The sequence below is a fragment of the Leiobunum rupestre genome, chromosome 9, assembly GCF_980474605.1.
Source record: "Leiobunum rupestre chromosome 9, qqLeiRupe1.1.hap1, whole genome shotgun sequence".
NCBI classification, from domain to species: Eukaryota; Metazoa; Arthropoda; class Arachnida; order Opiliones; family Sclerosomatidae; genus Leiobunum; species Leiobunum rupestre.
In genome coordinates, this window is record NC_143392.1 from 34702665 (window position 1) to 34727706 (window position 25042).

The window sequence follows — 25042 nt, forward strand, 5'->3', positions numbered from 1 at the left end:
GATGGCCGAAGCCGCGCCCGTAAAAGTGTTTGACCCGCAGCACTCTGGTGTACTAGGAGAAGTAGCGAGGCTGGACCACGGCTGAGGCTCCACCCTGTATAGTCACTTTAAATAATTTTGTTGATACGAACATATTTCTATTTTAAAAATCAATCCTGTTTACTTACAGGCAAACTATTTGTTTTCATAGGTAGGTCAATGACAAAGACTTAAACGCACTCTCGCCAGCTGAATTTTCTCACATAGGTAGCTTTTAGTTCTTTTATTAAAAAGAGATGGCGATGGAGTCTATCGCGACGCATTCTACGAGCTTTCCAATCTCACTTTAATCTTTATTGTGAAAGTCGAACCTTAGAGTAAAAGTATGTGGGAAGGAATGAACTCTATGCCCCAAAGAGTTAGAAATCAGTCACTCTCATTGCCGCTACTATCTAATGGAAAAAATTGAAAGAAAATAAGTAGTCCCGAACTCGACGCTAACACAAATTTTGAGCTTGCGAGAGTGCGTTTAACCGAGCTTATTCTACGTGCGAATTCGAAATAAATATCCAAAATTCATTGGTAATTTTATAGTTATACTTTTTTTTATTAAATATTTCAAGCAATTTACGTTTCAAATTAGGTTTATTTTCTTCATTTGTCTACGTTATGTTATCCGGACTCTGGAAGCGTTTTAACCGATAAATTATTTAAAGGGGCGGATCCATAGGGGGGCGATCGCCCCCCCCCTTAGAATATTGAAAAAACATAACAATTTTTGAAGTTATTGAAATATATTTATAGAGACTAGAGTATACTAGACTTTCTAGTTGTAGAAAGTACTTCGTAGCTCCACGTTACATTTTCACGCTCCATATAGGCTTCGAGCTTAGAAACGATAGCGCCATCTACTTTAATACCTGCCAACTAAATTTGTGAAGAAACAGCAGACGACTTTTGAATGCCCATGATCGCCCCTCCTTACTTGATGGCCTGGATCCGCTCCTGGTTAATGTCGTAGCAACAGTCAATCGCGGAACGTTAGGCTAAAAGTAAATAGAAATTGTTATAGACTAGAAGTTCGCTAAGTCTCTTAAGGCTTAGCTACCTTCGATACCCATACGGACCAGCCAGTTCCTTATTTCTCTATGCCAGTACATAGAGTTAAAGGTACCCCAAGGTCTATTATACCCAATGATACTCCTTTTTATAAAAAAATATTAAAAAGGCTAGTAATGACTTATACGCGTTTCTTTATTGTACAAACTTTCCGTTTTAAAATCAGATGTATAGAAGGTAAAATAAAAATTTTTTAGGGTAATAAATTATTTAAAATAAATATGAAATGTATAAATATTAAGAAAAAAGTTTAAGATCAATTATTTTTTCTTGGGTATTCATTTAGTGTTGTATTTTTAACAGTAGTCTGTCTAATCTTTTCTGTGATTTAATATAGAATCGTGGTCTTATTCTTGTTTTTTTATTATCCACGTATTGAATCGTTACAAATGCCCTTTACCGTTTGTTAGAGAGCAATTTAAAACTTGTGTAAAAACCTGATTTATTTCGGTTATAAATTTCAAGAAAGAATCGGTTGGTACAATTACATTACCAAAAGAATAAAATAATAATAATTGGGTTATCCTTTTTGATTTGACTAACGAGTTAGGCCAGGCGCCCACTGCTCTTCGTAACGTCTCCGTCCTAGCATTCACAAGCCTTTGCTTCGTAACGGAGACAATGCCTTGTGGAAGGCAGGACGGATACGAAACGGAGAGCCAGTGGGCGCCTAGCCTTAGACAAAAACATTTATGGTTTAAAAACCGCTTGTGGATTAGATATCCTGATATATAGCAATATTTCGTATTTATTAATTTCCAGTAAATATTAACAGGTGATATAAAAAAAAATTTAAGTGTTTGTTTTTGACCATTTTTAGTTTTAAGTTTCGTAAAACATTCATTGGTGAAATGAATAGAGTAAATTCTACGATTAAAATGTACGTATTCTGATGATTTATTTTTAAGTTGGTCGATTTTTACATTTGAGCTTCAAAGTGTGGCCTACTAGCCCCTGGAAGTAGGTTGCAACAAGCGCAAAAACCAGCAGCAGGGACTTTAAATACTGTTTAAGTTTACTTGTTTACGCTGGTTACCTCGATTTGTTTACAAAGTCCTTTTTCACCTCTCACACGAACCCAAAACTTAATGTTCGCGTTTCCCTGCTGCTTGGTTTCCCGCTTGTTGCAACCTACTTCCAGGGGCTAGTAGGCCACACTTTGAAGTTCTCTGGCGCTCTTTTAACTCATCGCACGAAAATTAAAAAAACAAAAAAAAAAACAAACAGGTATACTTCTCAACTCACATCCTACAACTCCTTAAAATTTTGCATACCCTTTTGAAACACCCTGTATAGAGTGTTGTCGTCTGATACGATTTTGAAAACTTGTAACGTCACAGCTGTAGTGTTAATAGTGGCCACCATGACAGTTACCGTTTTTTATCAATAGGCAAATTACAATGGTGACGTCGCAGAGTTTCAGACGACAACACTCTATACTATACACTCTCTGGCAGTGGCGTAGCCAGAATTTCGTCAAAGGGGTGGTCGAAGTATTTGAATGTTAAGAGGGGGTCGAGAAGCTGGTGGGAATTTAGTACAGTCAAAGGTAGTCCCAAGGGGGGGGGTCTGGACCCAGAAACACCCCCCTTGTCTACACCACTGCTCTCTGGTTATACCGTGGAAAAGATTTAATTTTATTTCTAGGTAAAACCAAGAATGTATTTATTTAAACTCAGGGAGAATGAATATGTCGAGACTATCGACGGACACGTTGAGGCCCTAACCCCGTCACGCTGAGGGGGGGGGGGGGGAGGAGGCGGTCTTATTTTTTGCGTCCTCGCAGCAGCGTTAATCGCGTCGAAAAACGTAATTTTTAAGAACCAATGAGATTGCAGTATCATTTGATTTTATTAAAGCGGAGGAGCATACCGGAGGCCCCAACGGGTGGAATTGGAGAAACGCTTAAAAATAATCTCGACATATTCATTCTCCCTGAGTATAAATAAATACATTCTTGGTAAAACGTCGTATTTGCAACTTATACGATTTCTCCATTGGAAAATCAAGAGAGTTTATTTTTTCAAAACAATTCATTTCCAACATTTTATTTCTCGTTTACATAAATTTGTGGTTTACTTTGATTTTCACTGGGAGTAGGCTTACTTCATGTCACAAGATCGTGCCATGCAACCAGTCAACTTGCACTAAACAGAAAATTGTTGTAGTCGGCCTTTATTTGCACAGAAAATCTGTAACCCGAAATACTAAGAATCAATTATATTTTTACATAAGGTTTTACCATGAAAAATCCGAGAGTATAATAGTTCTTTTTATAAAATAACCTTGGCCATCTTGTTGAAATGTTGCCTCCCCGCTTCAGCTGTTGATCCGTTTTCTCTCCAACTAAAGAGCTTATGAACTCATTCTTAGGCATTGGCTGAACTATTCCAGGGCAACATTTCAACAAGTTGGGCAAGCGTAAAGACATTTTATAAAATCAACTATTGCCTAAACTTCTTATTTTTAAGATACACGGCTTAACCATGACAAACGCATTAGTTTATTTGTGGAAAAAAATAATTATTTTTCACTATTAAGGTTTTACCAGGGGGAAACAATAATTTTATTTTGGAAAAACCATATACTTACTTCATATCATGTCTTATTGAGGGAAATTTTGAAGATATTTCAAAGGTTATCCGGGGTTAAACAAACTTTAAGAGTTAATTAAAAATATATTTAAAAATTTAATAAAATTAATCACTGATATCAGGAAACTATAAAGGTATACACTTGGAATGTCTAAGGAAGATTTTTCGGCCGTGATGAAGTTCGTAAAAATGGTCGTGTTTTAAAGCGGGAAAACTCACGAGAAAAACTCTCGCGCCTCGCTACCCCAATTCGACGAAAACTCGTCATTAAGCCTAGTCATGGTTATTATATTATTAGCTTACCTGATTATCTCTTTAACAACCATACAAATACCTGAAATTAGGTATCACTACACTTCTTTATAAACATTATAATTACTTCAAAATATTAAGTACGATAACAAATTGAGGTTTTTAAATACATTGTTTTATAAGCCTTTTTTGCGCGGGAAGATCGCCTATTTGTTACCATGACGACGCATTCTTTTCGCGTCAAACCTCGAGCCATTGAATTTGAAATGTCGTGTTACGTCTTACACTTGAGCCCCGCCTTTTTCTCGACGCGCTTTCGTATCACCGTCCGGGTCCGTCCCAAGGAACCTTAGACATTCCAAGTGTATACCTCTATAGTTTCCTGCTGATATTATTTTTAACGTTCTAATTAAATTAAAAATACTATACCTTTCGTAGGATAATCAAAAACCCATTGTTCTAAATATTTGGTTTTTGTGCTGTACAAGGTTTTAGGATGGAGCAGCCGATCTGAACTCTCTACCCGAACACGTCAAAGGTTTCCCTCATCAATTTCAGTTTAAGAAGGATCTGTCCAATCCCCTCGATCTTTACGAATAAAGTAGGGCCGTGTTATAGTGTTACCGTTGTAAAGAATTTGGAAGTGTAAATTACGCGCTTTCATTTGAAATTCTTTTAATAACATCAAATTTAATCTAAATGTATAAATTTAAGCTTAAAAACCTAACCTTTCTAAAATGTATAATTTAACCCTCTTTAACTGTTTCGCGCAAAAAATATCTATCGTCGCGTTTTATATTTCTACCTTTTAAACCATAAAATTGTATTCTACCTTCACTTTCGTTCTCAAGCAATTACCTGTCAACCTTTAAAATCTTATCTCTGCTTGATGAATTGGTCATAAAGTGTAGAAAGGATCTCCCGCGAAAGCTTTAAAGTCTTGTTTGTTAAATAAAGTTTTAGTTTGTTAAAATTTCGTTCCAATTATTAAAACTACCATCGTCAAGTCCTTCCTAACAACTCAACTACTCAAGTCTATCCTCACCATTTCTTCCTAAACCAAAACACTACCCACTGTTTCAGTCCGGTAGGTAGTTTACGCCAAGACCAGCTCTCCCAAGAGGCAACAACCGTGTATTTGTATGCCTTGCTTGTATATATTTTCCTCCACTGTTTGTATACGTACATGTATATCAGATTATTCCATTGTTCCACTTTCTTAACGTGATGGGTCTTTGACCTTTTGTTAAGCTAATAAATAACTATTTATAGTATTAAACCTCTTGGTGAGGTCTATTAATCCCGAAAGTATTTTATTATTATAACTTAAAGCGTTCGTGTTTCGCTACCTTATTTCCAAAACCAGGTAACTCAAAGAATTCAATTTCGATAAAATTCCTCTTGGGTTTATTAAGTACAAGATGATTGAAAATTGGTTCAAATTTCAATTTAATATTTAAAATATATTTAATACATAGGAGGATTGTGTATTTAAATGTCCGTGACATCTTGTTTTAGTTCAGATAGGTTTTTGTATAATCAATAAATGATCTCTGCGCATGCTCAAATATCTACCAGCCCCGAGTTATCTCTCTAAAGCTAGCGTTCAGTTTTGAAGTCGCAGCGACGTTTAAAAATTATCCCCCTGGCAGCCCCTGTTTATTTAATATACAACGCGACGAAGGAAGTCATTACCCCATCTAGTGGCAGAAAACGTTTCTCAACACGTATTTTATAATAGTTGTTATTTCTCGCCTTGCGCATCAAACCGTGAAATATTTGTTTTAATTAAATCAGACAATGCGGAAAGGTCGTTCTCAACGCAAGGGCAGGTGTTATAAGTGAGGGGAATTCAATTTAACACAAAAGGAAAACGAAAGACTGAATTATGTTATCAATTTTTCATCACTTTAATCAAGTAGGATGTCACAAAAGCCATAAGAACGTTCGTTTTAAATAAACTTATCAAAATATACGGTTTTTTGAGCAATGGAAGAGCAATCGGTTTCCTTTCAAAATCGTCCTCCGTGCCTGCTGACAGTTACGCGGACCTTGTCGGTCAACTTACTACTTTCAAATCAGATCGGCGTATTATTAGTCGCATTCCGAAAAACGCTAGATACATGGCGTCTATGACACTATCCTCTTCACTCAACAAGGTCGTTAAGGACAACAGTTTTGAATCTTGGAGGGCGCTACTTTTCTTCCCCTCTATGTGTCTGCAAGTTCCCTTTGTCCTCGAAGGGAAACGGGTTTCGCTCACCACCGCAGTCAAAGATCACATCAAGACCTTCGAGACAGGTTCATTCCCTACTTTCGCGGTTAGCAAGCCCAAAAAACCATCTAAGAAACGTCCATCAAAACGGGACGTTGGAAAGATTTGTGAGGCTAAGATCGCGGACGGCGATATCTCGGGTGCTGTACGTGTGATCTTGTCAGAGTCCTCTTTTGCCCCAACGAACCCTACTACTTTAGAGGTCCTCAGAGGTAAACACCCCACAGGGAATACCCATCAGGATTTTTCGTACGAACCTGACGACTTAAATAATCTCCCTCGGCTCAACGTGGAAGAATCCAGCGTCCGCACTGCAATCACGTCGTTCCCGTCCGGCTCGGCAGGTGGTCTCGACGGCTTAAAACCTCAGCATCTTAAGGATTTGATTGGGCCCGGCGCAGGAGCTGCCGGCCAAGTTCCATCGGCACTATGTCCAGTTTTATACGGCGCCAATTTGTGCGCTCTTCTGAAAAAGGACGGAGGCGTGAGGCTCATAGCGGTGGGATGCACTCTTCGTCGTCTGGTCGCAAAGGTTGCCTGCTCTCGCATCATGCCGACTCTGGGTCCACTCTCGCGACTTTCTCAACGCGTTTAACATGGTGCGTCGCGACCGCCTCCTTGAATGCGTTTATAAGGAAATCCCTGAACTTTATCTCTACCTGCACCAGTGCTATCGGGTCACCTCTCACCTTTCTTACGGCGAATCCATAATACCTTCTGCGCTCGGCGTTCAACAAGGAGACCCTTTAGGACCGGCCCTCTTCTGCCTCGTCGTCCAGAAAGTGGCTTCCTGTATGTCCTCAGAATTGAACATTTGGTACTTGGACGATTCTTCGCTGGGTGGAGAACCAGGTGTAGTCCTCGATGACCTAGTCAACCTAAAAACTCTTTCCTCGGACGTTGGCCTCGAGCTCAACCCGTCGAAATGCGAGCTTCTCATTCTCAACCGTGGTGATCTCACCGACGCCCATTTCCAATATATGTTCGATGCGGTGGCCCCGGGCATTAACGTTTTACCACGATCCCAATTCATCCTCCTGGGCGCTCCTCTCGTCGACGAGGCCATGTCTGCCTGTCTCTCGAGTAAAATCGAAGCTCTGGATATAATGACAAAGAACTTAGAACCGGTCACAGCTCACCACGGGTTCTTTCTGCTAAAAAATTCCATGGCCATCCCTAAGCTGTCTTACCTCCTCCGTAGCGCCCCGGTTTGGCGATGTGAGACCGACCTCCAATCGTTTGATGACAAACTACGTTTGACCCTTGAAAAGGTCACCACTACTTTGATGGAACTTTCACCATGGGAACAGTCCTCACTTCCGGTGGCTAAAGGGGGCCTTGGAATCCGCCATGCCACCAAGCTAGCTCTCCCCGCTATTTTGTCTTCGTTCTCGAGCGTCTCTAATCTCCTTCGCGAAAGTATTTCTTGACGCCGTCCACCAGTGGGAACTCCTTACCGTTGAAATTATACCTTCGCCAGATCTTTGGAAATACCATCGCGCTTGGGAAGGCCCTGCGATCGACAAAACTTTATCACTTTTAGCCACTCGGGCTTCAACTGACCGGGATAAAGCCCGGCTCCTATCGGTGAATTCGAAGGAGTCCGGGGCGAGGTTGAACGCTCTTCCGTCGCCGCCTTTCGGTACTCATTTGGATGATGATTCCTTCCGTATCGCCGTCGGTCTTCGGTTGGGGTCCCAAATCTGCGTGGCCCACACGTGCAACTGCGGCAATCAGGTAGATTCCTTTGGCTCGCGTGGATTGAGCTGCCAGAAAAGCTCCGGTCGACTCTCTCGCCATAGCGCGGTCAATGATATCCTGAGACGCGCTCTCGTTTCCGCTGGCGTGTCTTCCGTCCTGGAACCACCTGGTCTATCGCGTGATGATGGAAAACGCCCGGACGGCATGTCGTTAGTCCCTTGGTCCGGCGGTAAGTCGCTTGTCTGGGACTTTACGTGCGCGGATCCTTTAGCTCCATCGTATTTGGCTAACTCTTCAATGGCCCCACTCTGGGTAGCTACCCAGGCCGAATCGAAGAAAAAAGCCAAATACTCGGGGTTAGATAATCGTTTCCTTTTCCAGGCCGTTGCTGTCGAGACCCGGGGATCTTTCGGTCATGGCGGCCTGTAATTAATACACGCAATTGGCCGCAAAATTCGGGAGGAGTCTGGTGAGCCCCGTTCGACCGATTACCTATAGTACAGAGAATCGCAATCTCCGTACAACGAGGCAATGCGGCCTCGGTTCTGAACACTTTTCCGCCGGGCTCCTCACTCGAGGAATGTTTGTTTTCTCTACCATCATTGGTTACATCTTGATTTTAAATAATATTTATTCGCACTGTATTTTGATATTGTTTCACTAGAATTTTGTAATGATACACTTATTTTTACCTCTCCGAGGAGACTTCGTACCCTAGGAGGGGTTATACAACCACCGTGTCTGTCTGTCTGTCTGGGGTCTGTCTGTGGGTCTGTCTGTCTGAGCTGCGAACGCGTTCGCATTTTCGGAGCAAGGTGTAATCGCTGCGTACGCAGTTTCTTAGAATCAGGGAAAAGGTTTTTCCAAAAACCGCCCTCTTTTTGCCATTGGGTGTAGTATAATATTTTCTTAGGCTGAGATTCGAACCCGAGCCCTCCTTTATTATAAAGGCATTCGTTTCAAAATTGAGAGAAACTCGTCTCTTCAGAGACCAATATATCAGGTTAGCGTGAAGTTGGGAGCTGATTGAATTTTCAAAAAATGCCCACCAAACACTGAAGCGAAATTTAAGAAACCGGTTTTTGATGCGACTGATAAACGTAAACTATCGCGAATTTTTTTCAGTTTATTTCAATTTAAGTACTTAATTGTTTCCCAAGTGGCCGAAGGTTCCCAGAGACTCGCGTGTTATAAACTCATTCGCGTTGTAACTCGCCCACCTGTTTAAGGCATTAAAAGTCGCTAGATGACTTGGGCCTACGGTCGTGCCTTGGTATTAAGTTAGAAGAAACCACCTATGGTATTAGCCTAGCTGATTATTATTATTATTGTTATTATATCTTACAACATAGATGGAAATTTGTGTATAATATTGTTACATATTACCATAAGTGTATAATATTGGTACATATTACCATAAGTGTATAATATTGGTACATATTACCATAAGTGTATAATATTGTTACATATTACCATAAATGTATAATATTGTTACATATTACCATAAGTGTATAATATTGTTACATATTACCATAAGTGTATAATATTGTTACATATTACCATAAGTGTATAATATTGTTACATATTACCATAAGTGTATAATATTGTTACATATTACCATAAGTGTATAATATTGTTACATATTACCATAAGTGTATAATATTGTTACATATTACCATAAGTGTATAATATTGTTACATATTACCATAAGTGTATAATATTGTTACATATTACCATAAGTGTATAATATTGTTACATATTACCATAAGTGTATAATATTGTTACATATTACCATAAGTGTATAATATTGTTACATATTACCATAAGTGTATAATATTGTTACATATTACCATAAGTGTATAATATTGTTACATATTACCATAAGTGTATAATATTGTTATATATTACCATAAGTGTATAATATTGTTACATATTACCATAAGTGTATAATATTGTTACATATTACCATCAGTGTATAATATTGTTACATATTACCATAAGTGTATAATATTGTTACATATTACCATAAGTGTATAATATTGTTACATATTACCATAAGTGTATAATATTGTTACATATTACCATAAGTGTATAATATTGTTACATATTACCATAAGTGTATAATATTGTTACATATTACCATAAGTGTATAATATTGTTACATATTACCATAAGTGTATAATATTGTTACATATTACCATAAGTGTATAATATTCTTACATATTACCATAAGTGTATAATATTGTTATATATTACCATAAGTGTATAATATTGTTACATATTACCATAAGTGTATAATATTGTTACATATTACCATAAGTGTATAATATTGTTACATATTACCATAAGTGTATAATATTGTTACATATTACCATAAGTGTATAATATTGTTACATATTACCATAAGTGTATAATATTGTTACATATTACCATAAGTGTATAATATTGTTACATATTACCATAAGTGTATAATATTGTTACATATTACCATAAGTGTATAATATTGTTACATATTACCATAAGTGTATAATATTGTTACATATTACCATAAGTGTATAATATTGTTACATATTACCATAAGTGTATAATATTGTTACATATTACCATGTGTATAATATTGTTACATAAGTGTGACACTTTCTAATCTCCACATGCAAACGTTTTACTGAGAGTTATTCATAAGACAAACTGTATTACATTCTTTTGATGATGTCACTACGTTACTAGCTCTCAGTAAAACTAAAAATTAATATGAGTAATAAAAATTATGCCTAAATTAAACAACGCATAATTTGGTTTTGTAAAAATGCAGGGTGACCAGGAAAATGCCTCGAAATTTTAATGGAAAAAATAGGAAATTTTCAAGCGATTTAAAGGAAAATATAGGAAAAACCATAATGAAAAAGAAGGATTAATAACAGTAGATTAAATGAAGTGAAATATAGGATGAAGAAGGGTACACGACGACGGAATGTTTTCGGGTTATATGCTACATGAGAAAACCTAAGGAATTTAAAGGAAGGTATTGAAAATAAAGGAAATGTGGTCACCTTGTAAATGATTTAGAAATGTGGTCACCTTGTAAATGATTTAGAAATGTAATCATTTCGGTAAGAAAATGTACAAACGTTTTGGAATAATTTTCAATTAATTAAAAAAAACAAATTATTAAAAAAACCATAGGATTTGTGTGTATTAGTCTCACGTACAGTGTAGCCGATGCCGATGATGCCGCCGATGCCGCCGTGTCGCGCATATCTCTTCAACGGTTAGGGCTAGAAGAGTCAATGATATCTCGTTCGAGTGTTCATATCTCGCCATTGATAGCCTTTCATACAGTTTTCAAATCGAAGCCCAAGAAGTTGGGCATTTGCCCAATTTACCGTTTTCAGTAGTTTGGCTTTGTGTGGTAGATATTTTGTTAAAAATTAAGTCCGGTAACGTTAAAAAAATATTATTGGATAGGTTAGGATTCAGTTAAACTACAACTTCGGTTATATCAGTAAATATTAAATTTAAGTATAGTTTTCAGGGTAATTTACGGGACCCCAATTTTCGTGGTTTTATATTTCCGCCTGAAAGTCGACATAACGTTCTTTAATTTAAGTCCGACTTTCATAATAACGATTATTCGGTTTTTATTTATTTTCAAACTATTATTCGGTTTTTATTTGTTTTCAAACGATTATTCGGTTTTTATTGCTTTTCAAACGATTATTCGGTTTTTATTTGTTTTCAAACGATTATTCGTTTTATTCGTTTTCAAACGATTATTCGGTTTTTATTTGTTTTCAAACGATTATTCGGTTTTTATTTGTTTTCAAACGATTATTCGGTTTTTATTTGTTTTCAAACGATTATTCGTTTTATTCGTTTTCAAACGATTATTCGGTTTTTATTTGTTTTCAAACGATTATTCGTTTTATTCGTTTTCAAACGATTATTCGGTTTTTAGTTGTTTTCAAACGATTATTCGGTTTTTATTTGTTTTCAAACGATTATTCGGTTTTTATTCGTTTTCAAACGATTATTCGGTTTTTATTGGTTTTCAAACGATTATTCGGTTTTTATTTGTTTTCAAACCATTATTCGGTTTTTATTTGTTTTCAAACCATTATTCGTTGTATTCGCATTAAAACGAATATTCGTATATATCAGAGGTATTCGTAAGTGAAACGATTATCCAATTTGTTTTTTTCTAAATTTCTAATTCGTTCAAAACAAACGAATATTATTCGAAAATTCGGTTATTCACCCACCCCTACTAATTTTCTTTGAAAATGATTAAATCTTCACAACGTCATTCTGTCTTGTGTAGAATGCTATCGTTAGTTTTACTGTATCCTATTTTGATACCAAATTTTATTGGTGATAAACCAATTAAGATCGAAAGCCGTTTTTGGAATCAAATAGTATATTTGCACATCTTGCATGGCTACTTTTAAGCATAGGTCTAGGTGGTTACGGGATGACATTTAGTTCAAATATGTTGAGCATTATTTTGGTTTTAATTTAGGAGTTTTCATAACCTAAAATAATAGACTAGCCTAGGAGGATGGAAATACTGGAGGGGAAATATGGGATTCATAGGCCTGGCAATGTGGGGAATTCGGACTTAAGGTACTAGAGACACCTAGCGGTCACGGTAGTCAAAATTTCGTCCGCGTGTTCGTTGGGACTTGGTTAGAAATGCGTGCCGGTTTTAAAATCGTGTTAAAGATTTATTTATTTTGTCTTCAAATTAAATAAACATCTCCGAAATTAGTTTCGTAGAATCCAGGTAGAATATTCGTGTTTCAACTTGTACAAAAAATCCTTGTGAATAACATGAAAAGTAGGCAAAATTTATAGAGACAAAAAATTCCGCCTATTTTTACGATGGCGCTACGCTCGTATGTCCGAAATTGTATAGCTCTCGCGTTGCCGAAGCTAAAACCGCGAGTCCGTGATACAAATTTCTGTTCCACGTACGCAGTATTATATTCCTAGGACTAGCTATATTTAATACGTTTAGTTTTACATAGATTAATTGAGATTAATTTAACAAATAGGATTGTTAGTGTCTTAGTGAGTGCACGGCCAACTTTGATCTCTCGCGCTACAGCGGCCATCTCATTCGTTGACGTTTCTGTGTTAACCTATGAGCAAAAGATGTGTATGAAGTGAGGGCGCCTAGCGGATTATTATTTTTAGAATAGTTTTTACATTGAAGTCAATATAACAACCGAGCGTGGCGCTGAACTCCTACACGTTATAGTACAGTTTACAGGGGGAAAATCCTTGCTCGCGGAATTTCGACGAATGTGTTGGCCGCTGTAGCGCAAACAGCGCGTGATCAAAGTTGGCCGTTGGGAGTGGAACTCTTTAGTCTTTACCGTCTAATTCGGTAGTCGGTAGCTTTAAAGCCCATCTGGACAAATCATGTGGTTTTTTTCGCCTGTTCTGGTTTTTTTGAGCCATATGACGTCATTTTAATTCCATTCTGTCTTGACGAAAAAAACGAGTTGGAGTAAGAAGGGAGTAGTTAAAGGTTAAAGGTTATTTACTAAAAGCTTGCGAGTCATGTTTTCGTTTAAGCAGATGACAAAGCTAGATTACTCCCTCTACACCTCTTTTCGAGGAGGAGTAATAAGTGTAACCTTAGAGCTCTGGAACAAGCGAACAAAATTCTAGACAGGGTAAATCTTACCCCGAGAACAGGCGAATAAAACGTTTTATGGTAAAAAGTTTACACTTTTTGTCCTCGGACAAGCGAAAAAAAAACCACCTTTTATAAGAACCGGTGAACACAGTGTTTTTTGAAAGTCAAATTAAATTTTTACAGGTTTCTCACATGTGGAAAATTAAATATAATTATTCTGAAATTTCAACGCTGGTCATCCTTAACTTTATTGTTTTAACTTTTATTATTGCACTAGACTCAGGGTGCAATAAGTGTATACACTTTGTTTTCCCTGTACAATAAACTCATATAATTCATATTATTATTATTCAATACGACTAGTCGAATGAAGATCGAATTCCCTATAGCCCTGAGGAGTTAGTTAGGAGTTAGTTAGTTGTTAAAGCATTATTTCTCGCCTTGCGCAACCGACCGTGAAATATTGGTTTTAATTAAATCTGAAAATGCGGAAAGGTCGTTCTGAACGCCAGGGCTGGAGATATAAGTGAGGGGAATTCAATTTAACACAAAAGGTAATTCGCGGTGATTACCATTCTTGACAGGAAAAAGGGAAGGCTAAACGCTGTGTTTATAATTTTGCATCAGCCGAATAGAAGTCAGAGGGCAAAAGTAAGAAGATGCGATTGAATTTGTCGGGCCTACAAAAATGATTCAACGTTGGAATAAAAATGCGCCACTGGCCTCTCCATAAATCACGTTGAGCATCTTGAAATAAGGACGTTTTTCCTTCGGGCAGTCGTGGAAAATGTCCGGTACGAGGCTTAACAATTCCGTTCACTATTGCGTCGTTTTCCCTTTCGAAATCAACCACAATGTCACTCGGATACTCCAATTTTACTCCGACTACGCCAATGCGTCCTACTTGATAGTACTTGTCTACGTGCTGGGTATTTGGGCCGGTCAACAGTACATGAAATCGCGGCCAGCGAAAAACTTGCGTGGTCTTCTCGTGGGCTGGAACGTCATCCTGTCCGTGTTCAGTTGGATGGGAGCGGTTCGGTCCTGGCAAAACATGGTCCACCTTCTGAGGGAGTACGGCTTCCACCACGTTGCTTGCGACCGGAAATTCCTTTTGGAGGACCCAGTTTCCTTCTTTTGGATAACCGCCTTTTGCTCTTCCAAGGTGGCAGAAACGCTGGACACGGCCTTCCTGGTGGCCCGTAAGAAGAAGGTGACCTTCCTGCATTCCTTTCACCACTCCACCACCGTCTTCCTCTACTCGTACTTTTTCGCGGACGCTCCGGCCTTTGTACGTGTCTTCAGTTGTCTCAACTTCACAGTTCACAGCGTCATGTACGCGTACTTCGCCTTGATGTCCATGAGGATTCAGTGCCCCCGATTCGTAGCGGTCCTCGTCACCAGCGGGCAGATCGTGCAGATGCTGGTCAACATGGCGGCGGTCGTGTACGTCGCGCTCGTCGTCACGCGAGGACACAAATGCGACGTCACATTGCCTACTTTGTCCGTGTGTTCCTTATTCTTCGCGTATTACATCTACGCGTTCGGAAGTTTCTTCCGGACCAAATACCTTCGATACAATTCGAGAAGTACTCTCATCAACGGACACCAGAAAGTCACGTGAAATAAGCTCCCAATAGGCACCTTCATAAATATTTATCTTATACATATATAAGCATTCAGTTATTAACTAAAAACATCTTCGATTATAATTTCGTTAGTTAATATAATTAGATTTTTGAAAAACTCTAAAAACTACGAACCGCTTTACACCTCAATTCGTCGCTACGGAATATTTATAGATCACAATTGAATATTCAACTTTCTATAGTTCAGCTATTTAGTAAAAGTGTTTGGATTCACAACTTTATCGATAAGTACAAACAAAACGTATAATTATTTGTAATTTGATGTTGGATCAGGTTTTTGTATGAAAGGTATTACCAGTTATTAATACGCAATTAATAAATTACTTTTGCATCGTAAACTTGTCCCAAGTTCACCAATAAAATTTATGTTACGAAGTTAATCAAGTACGTCTTTTTTATTTCATTTTCCTTATTTAATCAGTTATCACACCGACGAATAACAAATTATATCCTTGAAACTTTAACGATGTGCCAAAAGAATTTTATGTTCATGTTTGTATTGTGAAACGATTGACGATACGCCGTTTGACCTAAAGATGGTGACAAGGACCCGCTTGTGACTTTATTTATAATAGCTTAATTTAATTTTTTAATTTAAAGGATTTTCTGATTGTTAAATAAAATAATATAAACAATCATCTATTTTTTTAATTTTAGCTTGTATTGGGTGACCAATATATACAGGTAATATGAGTTTAAGAATTTTAAATTAACACCAAAAGTTTCTTAAATACAGTTAGCGAAGAGTTATGACTAGATTGTAGTTTCAGGTACTTGAAAATCTTTGGGCCTTTATAGTCAATACATTTTTTACCAACAGATTTATATATTCGGGGAATTGTTAGATCATGTCTCATATTAGCCCTATATAGTAGTCTTAAAGGTGGTAATCAGAAAAGTCTTCCGCATCAGCACCATGTTACGGAATTCCAAAATTATATTATACAAAAATAATTCTCTAAGGGGCAAAACATTGATTTCATTAGGCAGGTTTTAATAATTTTATTTTGAAATAGACTCTTATAACAATTTCCCCAACACGTCAAACCATACGTTAATAATGACTGTATCAGTGCAAAATATACAGCTCGTAGACATTTTATATTAAAAAAATTACGTAATAAACTGAATTTGTATAAAAGGTACCTTAGACTCTTTGATAATTTTTCAATGTGGTCATTCCATTTCATGTGTTGGTCAAACCAAAGTATCTAACCGACTCTGCTTTAGCTATTGATTCATAGCTACAATAATCGGTCATATAATCAGTTTTGGCACAACTGTTATTATGCATTCTTAGATTAGGGGAGCATGCTGGCCAGTTTTCATTAAAGAAAAAGTAATGAAATTGATTTTTTTTGTTTAAGCTTAGTAGGTCATTGTCTAAATTAAATTTATCCGTAAGAATATAATAATATTTTTAGTATTTCAACATGTCCAAAAAGTTAGCAAGATACGAAGATTTAAAAAAATTATCGACGCAAATTTTTTCGTAATAATATAATAGTATTTTAATATTTCACAGTGTGAAACAATATGGACAGATACGATTTTAAAAGGAAAAAAAAACAGACAAAAATTTAATTTCTCAATCTGAAAAGACAATTAGTTTAACTTTTCCTTAACAGTCGCGAAAAAGAATAACTATGTACGATTTGCAAATAAAACTGAATGTGATAACAATTTCTGGAAACGCCGTTAGGGGCTTTAGAGTGGGAACAAATCGTCAATGTCGTTTCGTAGAATTGTTACGTCTCACGTAATTTTGTAAAAGGATCCCTTCCCCTTGAATTCACAATATTTAAACCGCATCGCGCATCAGTGAAAAATAATTATTTATTCGTGTAGCATACCTACGGAACAGATCTTATTGCTGTAAATGAATTCAAGAATTATCTGAAAAGTGGAAAAATGAAGGAAACCAACATCAGCAAAGTGATTCGCTTCCCAAATTCTCCGACGTACGATTTCATACTGCCCTTTGAGGAGATATTCGATCAGTCTCGGATGAGACTTTGGGTAGGTCGTCATTGGTACCTGTGCTTATACGTCGGAGCTCTTTATCTGTGCGTCATTTTTGGCGGGAAACGCTACATGAAACATCGTCGACCGCTGAAGCTACGGATGTTTCTGAGCACCTGGAACGTGATCTTGTCCGCTTTCAGTTTCCTAGGTGCCTACCGCACCATTCCCGAACTCTGGTACGTCCTGAGGGAATACGGTCTCTACTACTCCGTTTGCAACAGGTCTTACGTGGTGGACAACAAGATCAGCGCTTTCTGGGGATGGGCTTTCGTCATGTCCAAAGTGCCCGAGTTGGCGGACACCGTTTTTGTCGTGGCCCGCAAACAGAAGCTAACGGTCATTCAGTGGTTCCATCACGTTGTCACGGTATGCATCTGCTGGAGTGTCTTCCCAGGTACGATAAATATATTTCAAAATTACTATGTTGTCTCTAGCCGCAGGAATCCATACCTCTATTTAGAATGCTTATAGCGGCAGATTTTCGTCTCGATGTGGCTGACGGTTTTTTTTGACGTCACTATGTTAACTTAACAAACAACAACGTGAGAGGGGAGCGCGCGCAAATTGGAGATTTTATCTCGTAGGCGGGGCCAAAGCCGTCAGAGTGATCTTACCAGTAGCGGCGCTAAGGTTTTTTCACAGGTGGGCTCATTATTTTGTGGCCCCTAAGAATTTTGTTGCCCTTAAAACTTTAGTGACCCCCTATACATTTTCCAGGAAGCGAGAAGAGCAAGGTCGTTTTATTGTTGCGGCTCTCGTCGCGTTTACTGGACCCCCTATGACCTTGTATCCGACCTGGAGGGGACACTTGCATGCCCGGGGTATTTCCTTAAATTCCCTTTCTTTTCTTTTTATTGTCCATTAAAATTTCTCTCATTTTCCGCTCCCTTCCTCCCGAATCTATCTGTCTATGGTCTACTATTTTATTGAGTAAATAAAACAATTTTCTAGAGATAAAGAAAATTCATAAATTCAAATATGTGGCCTCTTAATTATAAATATGTGGCCCTTTTAATATAAATATGTGGCACCTCTCAGAAATGCAGGGGGTGCCAAAGCCCACTTCAGCCCACCCTTAGCGCCGCTACTGGATCTTACCATACGCGATACGGCAGGATAAGCATTCCAAGTAGAGGTATGGATTCCTGCTAGCAGTGATAGGCACGCTCCGTTCATGTCAGAGTGGGTCGGAGCGTTTTGAGTCAGAATGAGATAACTTTCAAATAATTGACAGAAGAAGAGCGGAATTGCCTCTATTGAAAACTTAAACTTAACCTAAATTTTAGCGTGATTAGGGAGCTGAAGAGAGTCGCGTCTCTTTCTGACTGAGCACTTCAATGAGTAATAGATTGAGTGAGAGAAGAACGGAACTAACATTTATACTCTTAAACTCTCGATAAACTGAGACGAGCGAATAATAATTAGTCTAAAGGCTGGTTCACACAGGCGGTGTTTTCCTGATTTTCTATATTTTCTCGTTTTACCGCCTTTTCCCGTTGTTCTGACCACGGCCAACTTTTATCACGCGCTATTCGCGCTACTACGGCCAACACATTCGTCGAAATTCCACGAGCAAGGATTTTCCCCCTATAAACTGTACTATAATGTGTAGGAGTTCAGCGCCACGCTCGGTGGTTATATTGTCCCCAATGTAAAAACTATACTAAAAATAATAATCCGCTAGGGGCGCTGACTTCATGCACATCTTTTGCTCCGAGGTTAACACAGAAACGTCAACGAATGAGATGGCCGCTGTAGCGCGAGAGATGCGCGAGAAATCAAAGTTGGCCGTGTTCTGACGCACGGAAAACGATTGTACGCACGGAAAACGATTGTACACACGGACCAAATTGGCCGGGTTTTACCACCGCCTGCGCTGCCTGTATACGAGAAACGGAGGACCTTTTTTCGAGCGTTATGCCGTCACGTGATACTACTATTAAAGTCTTTCAAAATCGCTCCTTATACCAAGAGACAGCGTAACGCTCCTTGATTGGTCGAGCTCAAAGTGCTTAAAAAAACCGGGAAAAGAAAGTAGAGATATTTCAATTTTCTCCGTTTACTCATTTACCGGCAGCGCTCGCGGCGGTAAAATCCAGCAAATTTTGTCCGTGTAAGGGAGGGGGGGGGAAAGGCGGTAAAATGAGAAAATTAGGAAAACATTGCCCGTGTGAACCAAGAATGTTTTCTGGACCATAAAATCTACGCGGATATTATAGTGTTAGTGGTTGTATTTATTTTGTTGATTAAATAGGTAATATTTTATAATTAGGTTAGTTTCTCAGTGGTTTTTAAAGAACTGAACTCAGTTTTCTGTGTTCGTTGACATGTTTGATAACACATAATTCGATATTGAGCGAGTGAGAAAGCAATCGGTTTCCTTAAAAAATTGAGAGAAATTCGTCTGATTATCTGAGCCGCTCTTGAGGAGAGCGTGAGAGACAAATATATCAGGTTAGCATGAGCTTGTGAGCTGATTGAATTTTTAAAAAATGCCCACCCAACACTGAAGCGAAATAATATTCATTTAAGAAACCGGTTTTTTATTCGACTGATAAACGTAAACTATCGCTACTTTTTCAGTATATTTAAAGCCGGCTGATTTAAATACTTAATTGTTTCCCAAGTGGTCGAAGGTTCACATAGACTCTCGTGTTATAAACTTTAAACTCGAATATCTTACAACACAGATGGAAATTTTAAATTTAGGTTCCACTACTCGGTAAATTGAGTTAAGTGTCAAATTCGTTTCACTTTTTCTACGCCTACGACGATAACAAACGTTTCACCGTTTGAGTCAATGATAAGCAAGCTTTTATAATTTTACCAAAGCCTATCCAATTCAATTCAATTTATTAGAAGTTCACCTTATGTTTTATATAAGGTTATGGTCTAAGCCATTAATGACTTGTAAGCCCCACTTAACTATTTAACATTTTATTTTTAATTAATATATTAACACCAACATTTTTAACAATTAAATTGTAATTAAACAAGAGTTGTAACACTGTATATAAATATTTTAATCAATTAAAAAATAAACCAAAAGTATACCAGTTATAAACACCATAAGTCCATAAGTCTATAAAATTATTTTACTTTGGGGAATATTTTACTGAGAGCTAGTAACGGAGTGACGTCATCACAAAAAGAAGATCTCCCCCTAGCGAGGCACTGTCAAAGGCTACGTGTGACGCGTTAGCAAGCGGACGAAAAACGGCGACGAAGCCCGTAATGCAGTCTTGTGAATAGCTCTCAGTAAAACTTTTGCATGTGAAGAATATTAAGTGTCACACTTATGTAAACACCAATGAATTGTAAAAGAAAAATACAATTATCAAAAGTCAAAATTTTAGCCAGAGATTCCAACAGTAGACCGGTTTCGCCCTTTTGGGGCTCATCAGTATTGTGTAGGAACTCTGGCTTTACTCGGAAATCTGCCGATATCAGTAAAACTAAAAATACAGTTAACAGCCAAAGTAAAATAAATTTTTGGTTTATCTAACTACATATTCTTTACACAAAGTTACTAACCCATAACCTTTATTTTCCCGTAGATGCTCCTTCCTTGTGCCGTTGGATGATGATCGTCAATTACTCCATCCACACGCTGATGTACGCCTACTTCGCCCTGAGGGCCTTGGGATTCCGCGTGTCCAGAGTCTTCGCGCTCTTCATCACGATGGCGCAAATCTTCCAAATGATTCTGGGCCTCGTCGGATGCCTGTTCGTAGCTCTCGTCCTCGTCACCGGCGGTCAGTGCCAAATGAGTGCCAAAAGTGTGGCTCTCACTCTGTTCGGTTACCTGACGTTCTTCTTGCTTTTCGTCAATTTCTTCTTCCGTAATTACGTTTCAAAGCAAAGGTCGACATCGACGACCGAGGACAGTGACCCAAAGAAAGTTTCTTAGCATTACAGAGTAAAATAGTTTACTAATTTCAGTTCACTTTATAGGTGGTTTATTTTCGCATGTTCTGGGACTAAAAGTGTACTCTTTTTACCCTAAAACGTTTTATTCGCCTGTTCCCGGGATGAAAATTACTCCGCCCCATAAACCATTCGCTTGTTCCAAGTATTAGGGCTACTCTTTTAACTCCTTCTGAAAAGGAGGTGTAAAGGAGTAAATCGGATTTTGTCGTCTGCTAGCCATAATTTATCTGCTAAAAAGACTACAGGCAGACATTTTGGAAAAACGTCTTTACCCCGACTCAAAGTATTCGCCTTCACAGAATCGGAGTAAAATGACGTCATAGTGTTACTCTTCTTACCCTACTCCAAAATCCCGGAACAAGCGAAAAGAAACCACCTTGTGTCTATTTTTAAGATCTTTAAGCTTCGCATTAGGTCAACTAAGTATCAGGGAATTATACACGTATACACTTAGAATGCCTGCTGCTCTAAGAAACGGGAGAAACTTAAAGCACGGCCAACTTTGATCTCGCACAGAACAGTTTTTGAATTGAAGACAATTTAAAAAGCTCTATGAGTTCAGCTCGTTATAGTGGAAAAATCCTTGCTCACGGAATTTCGGCGAAGGGGTTGGCCGCTATAGCGCGAGATCAAAGTTGGCCGTGCTTAAATTAATTGTCGGCTCTATCATTGCTACCTGTATTAGGATATATCTTGTTATTAGAGATGGCAATGAATCTATCCGATTCTTGAAAAAACTACTTTACTGGAGAGTGTGGTGCCATCTATTAATGGAGAAGGAAGCTAAATTTCAAAATAGCGGAACAATAACGTCGTCAGAGAATCATTGTAGAATATTATAATTAGACAACTTATACTCTACTTACAATTGTTAGTGGACTTTATCCTAAATTATAAATCCCATATAAAATATATTGTTAAAAATTACTATAACTTAAGTTATTGTCAAATTTTAAAACGAGCCAATCAATGCGAGCGGTACTTTTATGTCCCGCCTTTTGGGTCAAAATGTAGCGTAATTATCTTGTTTGATTTCGACGCTAGCGACATCAGTTGAAAAAAAGAGATACTTCACGTCGAGCCGACACTTGCTTTAAACTGCGTCGAATTGCAATTGTGGATTTTGACATCTCGCAAAATGTTAACTATTTATATTTATCAATGAAGGGGCAGTGGCGTAGCAAGGATTTCGGTTCGGAGGGGAGGCACACCATGTGACCATTGAAAAAGGGAAAATAATAAAAAGATTTGTACGAATGATCATACGTTTCGGCTGGGATTGCCCCTTGTTCCACCCCCCCCCCCTTGGCCACACCACTGGAATGTGGAACGACACTGTGAACATAAATAGACTATCACTGAATTGTGTGAATAATGTTGTATAAGATAATACATTAAAAAAACTACTTTCAACAATAATGATAGTCTAAAAGGTAAATAATTTAAGGTATTGTAATTTCTTCCTGAATTTATAATTTCGATAACCGAAATTCTATTTATATTAAACTTGAAAGTTCATGAATTAATTAAAGAAAATGTTCCTTTAATTAATTATATAAAGGCACGGCCACACGAGACGTTAAAACCCGGTTTAAATCTGTTTGAAAAATGAAGTTAAAAACCTTGCAACAGGATGGGAATTTGAAATTTCAAACTTTCTTTTTATACTGTCGCGACCAGGGTTGGACCGAGGGGCAGGTCACTTCCATTTTGGGTGCGTCTTAATCATAGTAAAATGATTAAAACAGGGTAATCGTGATTAAATCAAGGTAATCAAGATTAAAACATCTAATCAAGATTAGAAAATCTAAACACGATTTAAACGAGATTTAATCATTCTAATCATGATCTAATCTTTTTAATTAGATTTAATCATTTTAATCACGATTTAATAAATATAATCGGTCGAATCGAGAATTTACCATTAAAATCAAAACTAAAGTACGATTTAATCATACTAATCACGATATAATTTATTTAATCAGGATTTATTCATTTTAATCAGATTTAATCATTTAATCATGATTAAATCAGATTTAAGCATTCTAATCAAGATTAAACGTGATTTAATCAACTTTATCGTGATTATATTGAATTTAATCAAAATACTCACGATTAAATCGGATTTAATCTTTGAGGGGTGCGTCGTTAATCAAGGAAGTGACCTGCCCCTCGGGTTGGACATAAGCATATTTTTTTTAGTAGTCAGCCTGACTAGTGAGCCTACTACCTTAATTTATTTTAATAGTCACTGACTAGTGGGGGTAAAAAGGGGGTATAAAAACCAGAAGAACAGGCAACATTTTAGGTACTTATTTTTTTTATCCATTTTACTTTACAAACAGTAAGAAGTTAGACCTTTTAAACTCTATTATCAGTCCTTTAATGCATTTAAATTATTCAATATTAGTCAATAACATGGTCCAGGGGCGTAGGAACGTTCTAGAAGTTGGAGGGGGCAAAGATAAACGAAAAGGGGTCTGGAGAATGGTTTTGAATTTTTAATCGAGTGTAGCTTCTCCGAATGCATGTGTACTTTTTACTACTATGCAAATTGGCGGGAAAAGACTGAAATTTAAACACAGTTGTGGTTCTATAAGCTTTTTATGCTTTTAAAATGATAATTTGACAATTGTGAAGATTTCAACTGACCAAAAAGTTGGAGGGGGCAATAACGTTAGTTGCCCCTCCCAGCCAATTTCTAGGGAGGGGCATTGCCCCCCCTGGTTCCTACGCCCCTGACATGGCCAGATCAAGCTGGTTTTCGCCTGGGAGATATAGCCGAAGGCGCGTCCCTGAAGTCGCTAAATTAAAGGGGGTTGCAACACATCAAACATAATAACAAAAATTATCTGGCGCCGATATTTGGGTACGCATAGTTTGGCGTCCTAATGAATTTCCCCTATATTTGAAACCTGTAATCAAACTTTCAAAGACTTACCTGTTGTTAAATATTCCAGGTGATTGTAATTTCTTGTTATATTAAAGAAAATATTCAAAGAGGAAATAACGTATTATTCAAATACTAGTCTCGAAATTGATCCTTATTAGGGGAATTAAATGGGTATTCGAAAGGACTAAATATAAGAACGTAACTTATACCTTTACCACAAGGACTCGAAAAGGTTTAGTCTTCAATACGCCAAAAGGGATTGTATTAATCTTGAAAGAGTGAAAATGGGTCTAAAATAAATTATTAGACCTTTTTAGTCCAATTGTTTTATAAACCTTTGTTTTTAACAGTGTGATGATAATAACTTTAGAAGATCAATTCAGATCGGTTACTTGAGATAATGAATCAGATATACTTTGAAATCAGATTTGATGGTTGAGGGGAATATAAAAGATTAGCCCAATCTGACTTATTACAGCCTGGATAAGCTGATCAGTTGGCCTTTGAAAGCATTTAAACAAACCTTCATTGAAGTTACCCGCCTATATTATTTTCCTTTTAATTTATTTTTAATTTGAGGTTTGCGCTCTTTGGGAGATATCTTATTTTATTCTACAGCACCGACTGAAAAATGTTGTAGATACTTATTTTATTATAAGGGTGAGACTATTTGCTCGAAAAACTTATTTTATTTTATTTTATGAATTATTCCTGGGACCGTTTTCTGCGGAACCCAAAATCAACTGAAGAGGGAAACCTCAACGGCCCCTCTTCAAAATACAGATTTCTCAAGGTAGTGAAAGGGTTAACCAATCACTGCCCTCGTAGCCAAGGTTTTACATTTTACAAAATTTCCAGAGGGAACGCTAGCAACGGACGGTCCGGCGTGGGGATGACGTGGCCAAAGGAATGTGGCCGAAAAGAACCCGTCCAAAAGATAATCCCTTTTCCCGACCGCTCGTCGCCAGCGTTTTCTATTTACAA

General features: G+C 37.6%; 2 protein-coding genes and 1 pseudogene across 2 annotated transcripts; all 3 read left to right on the forward strand.

Moving 5' to 3' along the window:
* Positions 1-6815: 6815 nt before the first annotated feature.
* On the forward strand, positions 6816-8349 carry LOC149927240 (uncharacterized). Its single transcript, XM_090157835.1, has 2 exons — positions 6816-7638; positions 7700-8349. The coding sequence occupies exons 1-2, from the start codon at positions 6816-6818 to the stop codon at positions 8347-8349; spliced, it is 1473 nt and encodes a 490-aa protein (XP_090013961.1).
* A 5999-nt stretch (positions 8350-14348) lies between these two features.
* Positions 14349-15185, forward strand: LOC149927241 (very long chain fatty acid elongase 6-like). Its single transcript, XM_090157836.1, has one exon. The coding sequence runs from the start codon at positions 14349-14351 to the stop codon at positions 15183-15185; it is 837 nt and encodes a 278-aa protein (XP_090013962.1).
* Positions 15186-17121: 1936 nt separating this feature from the next.
* LOC149927242 (very long chain fatty acid elongase 6 pseudogene) lies at positions 17122-21145 on the forward strand (annotated as a pseudogene).
* The last annotated feature ends 3897 nt before the right edge of the window (positions 21146-25042 follow it).